Raw genomic sequence first — 10538 nt, 5'->3', positions numbered from 1 at the left:
TTTCAGTTTATGCATTGTGACTATATTGCTCTCCACAGACTCTTACACAGGAGCCAAAGCCTACTTAAACAATAGACACACTCGAGGACGCTTCCTATCCCAATATCTTATTGGTTTACAGATATGAGTAGATCACCATTATATTACCTCATTCAGTGATAGAGACTAAAAAAATTTATCTAAATTAAAATCAACAGGTTGAATTAAAAGACAAAGGTTAACAGTAAACATAGTTTAATTATAGCAAATGTATGAAGGCAGAGTAGAATCCAATTAAGTGGCTGAAAAAAATGAATCTCTTCTTGAAACATATTTATCTCCATACAGTAATTTATTCAATGCAAAAGCTGCAATAGTTTTCACAAATATTTAATTGGAATATAATGAATACAATGGTTTTAAGCTCTCTTAAAATATCACATTATATTTATCAGGAATACAAAAAGTGTCAAAGAAGAGTGAAGCTACAAGGGAAAGTGTTAAGCTTCAGAGCTCTTATCTGGTCTTGGTTCCGCCAAAACCTGACAAAACAAACAAATGAAGAGGTCAGTTAGTAACTATTCCTTCAGAGGGCATCTAATAGAATGGTTACAGTTTGACTGATGATATGAATTTTTCCATGAAAGAAAGACAGACAGACCGACAGACAGTAGTATAGCACCTGTGCAGCATTTGTTGTCTACTTCATTTATGATGTGCTCCCACTGTATGTCAGAGGGGTCGATCAAATTTTACTCTTCCCTCAGTGGTACATGGAGAAATTCTCAAAGAACTATCATGGAAATTAAATGGTACTGTTACCACCTACGTCTCTGGTTCCTAATGCAAATGTGTTCATATTTTGCAGCCTTCACATAGATATTGCACTTTGTACTGTTATGCACTTTTGGATTTGAATGCAGTGATGTTGTCAGAGTGACTTGCACATACTTTATGATGATCGTCAAAGTTTGTTTCTTTTTCTCTACTACTCCTACCTGATAGGGATTACAAATGAAAATTAGCAGCAGTGCTATAGTCTGGCATGTCAAACTAATCATATATTCTATGTATAAACCATTGATCTGAAAAGTTTTCATAATGGGGTACCTCAGCAAACATATGCTGATAATATATCATCAGCTATAAATGACCCAGAGCAGTCTGGTACAGAGAGTCACAGTGACAAACTGGTACTGCTGGACCCATTGGACCAAAGGGCTCCAGAGAGTGCACTAAATAGATGGCTTGAAACTAATTTTGTGTCATTTTTCATTGAAAATAGAAAATCATCAGAACTAAAAGTACCACCCCCTTGATGTGTGCTTGTCACAGTAACCATGACCACCAAAAACATTTCAGTTCATTCTTCAGTTCTAGTGGACAGTTAAGCAGATTTGAAGAAATTCTCTCAAGTCATTTGTAACATACTGAATAGAAACAATTGGAAGGACATACAGACTGTGCTCCTCAGTAAGGAGACATGATGTTAGTTCATGATGACTCAGCTGCAGATATGAACTGTCAGGAGCAGCAGATGATGATGCTACAGTTTTATTTCAGTCACAAAGAACCTGTAATTAGGTTGTTGTTATTGTTGTTTTTTTATTAGCATCATAAATCAGAAACAAAATGAAGAACCTTAGACTTAGACTTAGAGAACCTTTGGTAAAATATATCAGCTTGGTCCAAAAGTGAGTCTGATAGCTACCTGAAGCAGTGCGTGTCCCACTAGAAGAGGAGGAGTCCCTAGCAGGTCTGCTATCATTGTAACTGGGAGGGTTGTAGTTGTGGGGATGGCTTCTGAAAAAAACAAAACAAAAATACAATGGAAGTGAAAGGGTTTGATATCTCCTTTTCTGTAATACAAGTTCTGCTTTCTCTTCCTATTAATCTCTCCACTGACCTCTGACGGCCGAAAAGATATCCCAGCACCCCTCCTGTTCCCAAGCCAGTCCAGAAACCATATCCTGTGTCTGGTACAGCTCGTCCTGCTGGGTACTGTTGTCTGTGGGTGTAGTTGTGATGGAAGCCATAGCCTGGATTGGCACCAGAGAAGCCTGAAGGTCCAAAATAGTTCAAACCTTCCACATGCTTGTATGAATTTTAATGCATATTCACCAAAGAGCATTTAAAGGTTCTTGGCTAACTTTCTTTGTCCACTCACAGGAATGAGTCTCAGCAAGGGACTACTGAATCTACATCAACTGGAACTGGTCAACAGGGCCCACGTTCCCAGGAAAGGAAAGAAGGACAAGGACTAAAACCGCACACAGGGATGACTGTTCTCCTTCTACAAATTACCCAATCCCCATTAGAAACAATCCATAGTTTCAATAATGTCATAATATAAACTTTTTAGAATAACCAGCTTTTACCTGTTCTTGTATTTTGGGATGACTATTGCTGCATTCCTGTCCCTGCTAGTTACTTTTTAACAAATTTTACTTTTTTGTTTGACAAGAAACTTGGAAATTAATCTTTTATAAGCATTTCAAACAACATCAAGTGAGACAGCTCAGCTAATCTACACTAACTTCAACAGACCTCAGAAATCCCATCAATCACAGTCCCTTGAAGACTGAAGTCTGGACCCTTTAAATGTAGATTTGGTCCCGTAACTCTGGTACCAGGAGTAGACCAGGATCTAACAACATGCTCAGGTCTTCCCACATCAACAAAGTGTCTTATCTCTCTAAGAGACACCTACATATTTGGCAAATTGTGTTGAAAAGATCTTCATCACTAAGCTTGAAAAAACTATCGCCTCTTGAAATAATTTTTAGAAAATGACTACAGCATCCATGTTGCATCTTTGTGTATTAGATACCTGTGAAGTCAGGTTTGAACCCAGGAGGTGGTGGTCCTGCTGTAAACCCATGGTGGTCATTTCTGGGGTAACCAGCCTGTCCATCACCCGGCCACCACTGAGCCATATTGCCAGAGAAGAACAGCTTGTAGACGATGTAGGCAAGGATGAGAAACACAACTACAACCAGCAAGCCCCCTGTGTCTTCATCCCCTGAGGAGTACCAGCTTTGGGCTGTCTGCTGGTTATGATGCTTGTTACCAGAGAAGAAACTAGAAGCAAAATCCCCCAGACCTGAGACAAACAAAGAGAGATGGATAGTTTGTGAATATTTAATGGTTTTTACATACTGAAGAGGTCTCCCATCTCCATTTTACCACCTCCAAAACCCTTGAATCCACTTTGGGAAGCCCATCCCCCTTGTGTTCTGCGGCCAGCTTCAGTCAGCTCCAGTGTGTACTCCAGCCCACAGGAGCCCTTCAGTATGTAGTCGTCAGAAGAATGGCTGAAGCCCTCACAGCTCACCTCAATGCGTCCAAAACGGTATGAGTTGTCCATCTCGGTTTTGCACTCCCACTGTGTCGGTGAAGGAGGAAAACCAGCAACATTAGTCAAATATGAATGGTGATTTATGTCCAAAAGAATGGTCCTACGGCTATACATCTGCATAGAGCAGGGGTCCTCAACTACAAATCACAAAGGTTCAGAAATTATTTTTTGAGGAAGTTAAAGGTCTATGTGCATGCAAAATGCGCACACCAAATTTTGGCGTTTTTTTCTTTAGGCATATGAGACACATAGGTTTAATGCTCGAGGGAGGTAGGTTGAACAAATACTTGAGTTCAATCTTCATTTAAGCACCGATTTTCACTGTCAATCTTTCTCTTACCAACACACTTAGCCATTTTGATTCATTCACATTCCGTGGTCGTGTTGATGGTAACAACTGGCAAAGTGCCGGCATTAGTGAATTACTGCTGCAAAATTGATAATTCTCAGTGCTCCTATTCTTGTGTGTGTATGCTGTGATGCTGTGTGTGCAGTCTGGCTCACTGCTGTGAGAACTTTCTGAGTAGTAGCTCACAAATAATATGTTGGAGGAATAAATAATAATAATCGTGGACCCTGGGCAAGTTAAAGTTGGTTTTTTTAAACTATAATTTGGGTCCACTTAGAGGTGGTCCTCGATGCGGTCATGGACCGCAGTTTGCCAGTTGAGGACCAGTGGTATAGAGTACCCAACTGCCTTTTTTTCAAACTGCCTTACAGCAGTTGGGAAAAATAAATAAAATAATTCAAAAGGACCATTTGATTAAAAAAAAAATGCACCAAATGGGCACCCAAGTGATGGACAACTACATCCACACACCATGGCTCTGTCTTCAGATTTGACACCTCTGGAATAAAACAATAAGTGACTAAATGTCGCACATATTAAGCAGCCAGATTCCACTCTGTCTTTCACTGTCTGTTAAGTGTGTGTGTGTGTGTGTGTGTGTGAGTGTGTGTGAGTGCGTGTGAACGGGTGAATGAGATACACTGTAAAGTGCTTTGAGTGCCGCTAAGGTATAAGGCGCTATATAAAAATGAGTCCATCTTACCACATGTCATGCTCTTGTTTTGAATCTAAAACTTAAACTATGTTATGATATCCAAATCATTTGAGGTCTGGCTCCTCACCTGTACATCCACTCCATCCCAGCCTTTGTTCTGACACTGGACCACATCTGGGACAAAGGCCATGCAGCCCGCTGAGCCCCCCACACACTGGAGCTGGAGAACAGGGCTGGAACGCCTTGCAGTTGTATAGCGGCCCTTGTACAGAGTCAACACCTGGACGTCCCGCAGCAGCACACTGCCTGCAGCAAGTGGAGAAGGAGAAATATAATGCTGTTTCACAATTAAGGCATGAATGACCAATGACCTCGTCAAGCAGAAATCCACACAGAAAGCAACAGTTTTGTTTCCGAAAAGGTAGATATTTGTATATATAATTTCCATTACTGTATCATGTGCAGGGATAGTGTTTAAGAAAAATGTATAAATATCTGTCAAAACAACTTGAACACAGTCAATTGTGTCCAGATACCGATTGAATGTTTCTTCAGTTTAAATTGTTTCCCTGACAGAGGAATGATCATTGGTGTTACATGATACTCTAGCCCCCTAATTGTAAAGATTACAATTGAGCATCCAAACGAACCTTATTCTAACAATACATCTACCCTATTTGTAATGCAAACACATAAATAAACATGTTTAAACAATGGGAGGTGAAGTGGCAATCGATCCTCCAAAAGGCCACATGGGAGAGTCGGGAAGGCCTTTTCTTATTGCATGATGATTCGAACAAAGTGGTCCGCCATGTATAAAAAATATCAGTTGTTAATTTAATCTATCTTTAGAAAGGACAAAAAGGGGTCTGTTCAGGAATACACTAAAAATGAGCTCATCAAAAAAGAGGCATGAATAAACATAAACTTCTTACAAAAAAAGATCTTTTCTTTTTGTGCAGTAACCACGGTATGAAAAGTGTGTGGCTTCCTGCTCACCTGTGACCTCTATCAACCTGCTTACCCCACACACACACACACACACACACACCATAAGGCATGACATTGACTACAACAGGGGGGGTTTTACTTTTTCTTTCAATGGCATGGTTTAGTATTAATTCATGCCTTTGTTCCTGCCACTCCCTTATAGTAATGTTGTACTGTCTGGTCTACCAAGAGTTAGTATTAAATGTCTCAAGATGTTTAAAAACTCTGCTTCCCCTGTTTTAAGTTTGTTTACTCACACCGATCAAAGGTCTAAGGATGAAGAATGTTGCACAGTGTAGAATAGAATAGAATGCCTTTATTGTCATTGAAAGGTCAGTGTGGAATATCCCTCTCTAACCTCTACCTGCCACCTCACTCATGTGGGCGGTGCCCAAGAGGTGGGTGGAGACCAAAGGTGACAAAAACATGCTGCTCACCTGCTGTTATCATTTTGGCAGAGAACAAAGGAGCTGGGGCTGCACGGTGGTGCAGTGGCTAGCACTGTGGCCTCACAGCAAGAAGGATCCGGGTTCGAGTCCCGGCTCGGGCACGGGATCTTTCTGTGTGGAGTCTGCATGTTCTCCCCGTGTCTGCGTGGGTTCTCTCCGGGTACTCCGGCTTCTTCCCACCATCCAAAAACATGCAATTGGGGATTAGGCTGATTGAATACTCTAAATTGACCGTAGGTATGAATGTGAGCGAGAATGGTTGTTCGTCTCTCTATGTTGGCCCTGCGATGGACTGGCGACCTGTCCAGGGTGAACCCCGCCTCTCGCCCGTTGACGCTGGGATAGGCTCCAGCCCCCCGCGACCCTTAATGTGTAGGAATAAGCGGAAGATGACGATGGAACAAAGGAGCTGGCTTTCCATGTAGTGCTATCCTCCCTCCAAATGTTGAGACGTGTATTTGTAATGTGACTTATATTGCTTTGGCCTTCAGTGGTTTGGATGTATATATTTGATAGTTACTTTTATGCTTTAACTTTCATTAACAGTTAGTTATTTCCCACCTTATTTCTTTATGAATTAGTGCTTACGAGTGCTGTTTGACAATCTGATTTGGTTGGAGTATGAATTACTCAGTTTAGGGATTTGATGTTTAGTTTAACACATCTGTTATCCTTGATCTTCTGTTTGCCAAATAAACCAGCTCACATAAGAACAATAAATACGCTGGACTAAAACCGCCGCATGTGCTCATTTGTTTGAACTGACAAATCATTGGGTTGTTATCACTCCTGAACCACACATCCCAAGCAATATTTCAGTCAGATACAACGAAATTGGGATGCAACTCCGATTAGTTAAAAGTTAAAAAAGAATGTACAAGGAAAAAGAAATATTATACAAGGTAGGAAAATACTATACAACAATAAATGTCCATCCATCCATCCATCGTCATCTTCCGCTTATTCCTACACATTAAGGGTCGCGGGGGGGCTGGAGCCTATCCCAGCGTCAACGGGCGAGAGGCGGGGTTCACCCTGGACAGGTCACCAGTCCATCGCAGGGCCAACACATATAGAGACGAACAACCATTCACACTCACATTCATACCTACGGTCAATTTAGAGTATCAATCAGCCTAGTCCCCAATTGCATGTCTTTGGACTGTGGGAGGAAGCCGGAGTACCCGGAGAGAACCCACGCAGACACGGGGAGAACATGCAAACTCCACACAGAAAGATCCCGTGCCCGAGCCGGGACTCGAACCCGGAACCTTCTTGCTGTGAGGCCACAGTGCTAACCACTGCACCACCGTGCAGACCAACAATAAATGTAATAATTTAATTTGAAATTGTACAGTGCAAATGGCAAAGTAAGGCACACATATTTTATGTATATATCCCAGCAGCCTTCGGGTGTTCACCCTGGATGGTCACCAGTCCATCGCAGGGCCAACACATATAGCAAAACACATTGGCGGCGCTGCTGAGAGCGATGCCTCACTCTCACTTGCCTCCATTGAGACAACGGACTGTTCAAGTTTAGCGTACATACACAACAAATGTATATGTGTTGTTGTTACATCCTGAAGTGTACCATTATTACTTTCAATCTGTAACAATTGTGACTGTTTGTGATAGCTATTTCAGGGATTTGAGTTGTGTAATTGCAAATTTCACCCTGGGCTCGATCCCTCAGTGACAATAAAATCTGGTTCTTCTTCTTATAGACAGACAACATTCACACTCACAGACACGCCTACGCCCCAATTAGCCTGGTCCCCACCTGCGTGTCTTTGGACTGTGGGAGGAAGTCGGAGTACCCGGAGAGAACCCACGCAGGCACAGAGAGAACTTGCAAACTCCTCACAGAAAGATCCCGTGCTTGAGCCGGGACTCGAAACCCGGAACCTCCTTGTATGTAATTTTCCAAGCATACAGATGTCATGTTGCCGTTTTGTCTTCAGTCCATACTTTTTATTGATGCTGTTTACATTCTGTGTTTTTTACGGACTTATGATTTTTTATTTTTTAAATTTTATTTATTTGCACCCAAGAAAATGCAGTTTAAAACGAGTGTGTCGCGCAAACATAATTGGGTCTTTGCCTGAAGTACCTTCAGGCTCAGGCCCAAAAAAAGGACAAGTGAATGATAGACATTCAGTGCAGGAGAGGTTGAAAACCCGTAAGGACTTATAAATTTACCTCCCCATTAAATACATCAAAAATACATATATTCAGAAATACAAAAAATAAATAAATAAATAAATACACAAATACTGAATCCATGAACCCGAACAAAGGAAGAAAGAAACTGGACGTTTCGTCACTTCCTCATAAGGCGATCGCTGAAGCACGTCAGGCAACAGTGGCGACGAAAACCTTCCTTTTAAAGGAAGCTCTTTGTATCCCCCCCCCCCCCCCAATGATATGTAATGTAACCCTTCATTCTAATAGTTAATGATAACTACATGTATACATATTTGTCTTGTCGTGTAGTTGTTTTATATTTTGTATTTTTTCAATTATGTATAATGTTAGCCTTCATTCTAATAGTTAATGATAAGTATATGTAGACATATTTGTCCTGTTGTGGAGTTGTTTTAGCTAAAGCGGCATATAGCAGCGGGAAGATGGTGACTGAGGCAGAAGGTGACAAAAAGTAAAGCTACAAACCTTCATTCCGACTCTCCATGGAATCCTCAAACAGAAACAGCAGCACGGCGATAACAAAGTGCTTCATTTCGAAGCTGTGTTATTGTTGTTGTGTCCACAGGAGCTGTCAAACACTCATAGACCGGATGCTGAGCACAAGGAGCCTAAACTTCCGCGTTGCGTCATTTGATTTGGTGACGCCAACCAAAGGCGACCGAGAGCTATTAAAGTGGTTAGGTAATAGACAGATATCGGCCAGCAATTTAGATTCAACCTTTTACATTCAAATTTAGATTCAAAGAAAGGACATAGTACGTCGATGGAGTAATTTTATACACCACCGGCGAAATTAATAAATTGCTAGTAATACAAAGTGTGTCAAGGAAGCTTCGTGTTTATTAAAAAAAAAAAAAAATCTGCCCTGGCTCTCTGAATTAAGTATTTAATCATCTCATTAATTCAGAAGATTTTCCACGGATTGTTAAAATGACTTGTCTTGGTAATTCAGTGTGAATAAACAGAGTTTTGAGGTTGTTTTTTGAATTAATAGGTAATAATGAGATAATTGTCGACTTGGATAATGGAAGCAGGAAGTCACTTGCCTTCCTACCAGTATGAAGATGTTGCCTACATAAGAACACGTATAAAGAGCCATATCTATATATGAGAGAATTAGTTCTCCAATAGCCTTTTCAACAGTGTAGGAAAGTGCATTCAGCATCAGATTTAACTACCAGTGACTGTGTCAGATCAATCAATCAAATCAAAATCGAAAGTTAGTTAGTCAAAAAGTTATTGTCATTGTATCGCATACAACGAAACTGGAGTGCAACTCCCTTTGGTGCAATTTTTCAAACAGCAACAGTTATATAAAAGGTTTCAGGCATAAAAGGTACAAGATAAATAGAAACATTTAAGAAGATATACAGTTGTATACAAGTATATATATATATATATATATATATATATATATATATACATACATACATACATACTTGTATACAACTGCATATATCTGTTAATATCAATATGCTTATTGTGTATTTTATCTGTATTTTCTGGTTCCTGCCATTTTTGATTGTAAGTAGAATTGTCTTGTCTAAGCAATTTTGTCTTCCTTGTCAGTACATGTTGTTGCTTTTTCCTAATTTCTCTATGTACTTGGGTGTATTTGTTTGCTACACCTCAAATGGATGGATGGATGGATTGCTCGATGCATGAATTGATCATTACAATGCTGGCCTGCATTATTTCAGAAGGATTTCACCATCATATCACCATTGACCATATCAAGTAATTGGGATTATGACACTTGAATTTCAGCAGATTGGTCAGCAAGAAGGTTGTGGGTTTCAGTCCCGGCTCGGGCACGGGATCTTTGTGTGAAGCCAGTGTTCCTGGAGAGAACCAACACAGGCGCAGGGAGAACATGCAGACTCCACACAGAAAGATCCCGTGCCCAAGCCGGAACTCGAACCCACAACCTTCTTGCTGTCAGGGAACAATGCCAACCACTGCACCACTGTGCCGCCTTCCTCCCACCAAAGACATGCAATTGGGGACTAGGCTAATTGAATACTCTAAATTGACTGTAGGTATGATTGCAGTCATATGGTCAATTTAGAGGTCAAAGTTTATGTTATTTGTAATTTGTTTCCAATCTTCTTGATTGATTTGTGTCATCTAGACTTCTGAGGATCCTGATGGTTTCATGCGGCAGCAACCCCTGTTTTCTCCGGTTCTGCTCGTTTCTGAGGACAATGGCATGATCGCCATTGGAAACACACCAGTAACCACCTTAACAATGGACAGACTTAATGAGGCACTTCTCTACCTCATATATATTATATATTACTATGCCCTACACATGACCTACCCAAAGTGCATTTCTACACAACTGTCAGTACTGCAGACAGAGGTACTTCAAGATTAAATTCATGAGCAGGATTTGACCCCCAACTACAAAAAAGCGATTGGTATGTGGAAATCATTCACTGAGTGAGTCCCTTTGTTTGTCACTCTGCCGTTGTAAGAACTTCAAAGAAAGCTGATGTTCGGTTTAAAAAAGATGTTTATCACAGTTAGACACTGATGAGATTGAAAACT

The 10538-nt window shown here is 40.7% G+C and overlaps 1 protein-coding gene across 2 annotated transcripts; it reads right to left on the bottom strand.

Annotated features, from left to right (window-relative positions):
* Positions 1-8618, bottom strand: saraf (store-operated calcium entry-associated regulatory factor). Of its 2 annotated transcripts, none has more exons than XM_086210677.1 (7): positions 8454-8618; positions 4469-4647; positions 3169-3364; positions 2810-3082; positions 1886-2018; positions 1691-1782; positions 1-521 (listed from the first exon to the last, which is right to left on the bottom strand). In XM_086210677.1, exons 1-7 carry the CDS (start codon positions 8518-8520, stop codon positions 496-498), a joined length of 966 nt encoding a protein of 321 aa, XP_086066803.1. In that variant the 5' UTR covers positions 8521-8618; the 3' UTR covers positions 1-495. The 2 variants fall into 2 exon arrangements, with proteins under 2 accessions (XP_086066803.1, XP_086066802.1); XM_086210676.1 differs by having other exon boundaries at positions 8-521; positions 1886-2039; positions 8454-8616.
* Between the last annotated feature and the right edge of the window lie 1920 nt (positions 8619-10538).

The sequence above is a fragment of the Aulostomus chinensis genome, chromosome 8 (assembly GCF_037954235.1).
Source record: "Aulostomus chinensis isolate RoL2024-O1b breed Wild chromosome 8, RoL_Achi_v1.0, whole genome shotgun sequence".
NCBI lineage: Eukaryota > Metazoa > Chordata > Actinopteri > Syngnathiformes > Aulostomidae > Aulostomus > Aulostomus chinensis.
The sequence above is the reverse complement of the archived record's forward strand: the minus strand, read 5'-3'. Positions and strand labels throughout refer to the sequence as shown.

Bases quoted from the DNA above. Each gene is read 5' to 3' on its own strand.
- saraf (XM_086210676.1), bottom strand. From the start codon at position 8,520: ATGAAGCACTTTGTTATCGCCGTGCTGCTGTTTCTGTTTGAGGATTCC. The intron at 3,365-4,468 runs GTGAGGAGCCAG...TCACCGACACAG, and splicing joins GGGATGGAGTGGATGTACAG to TGGGAGTGCAAAACCGAGAT. The intron at 1,783-1,885 runs GTCAGTGGAGAG...TGTTTTTTTCAG, and splicing joins TATCTTTTCGGCCGTCAGAG to AAGCCATCCCCACAACTACA.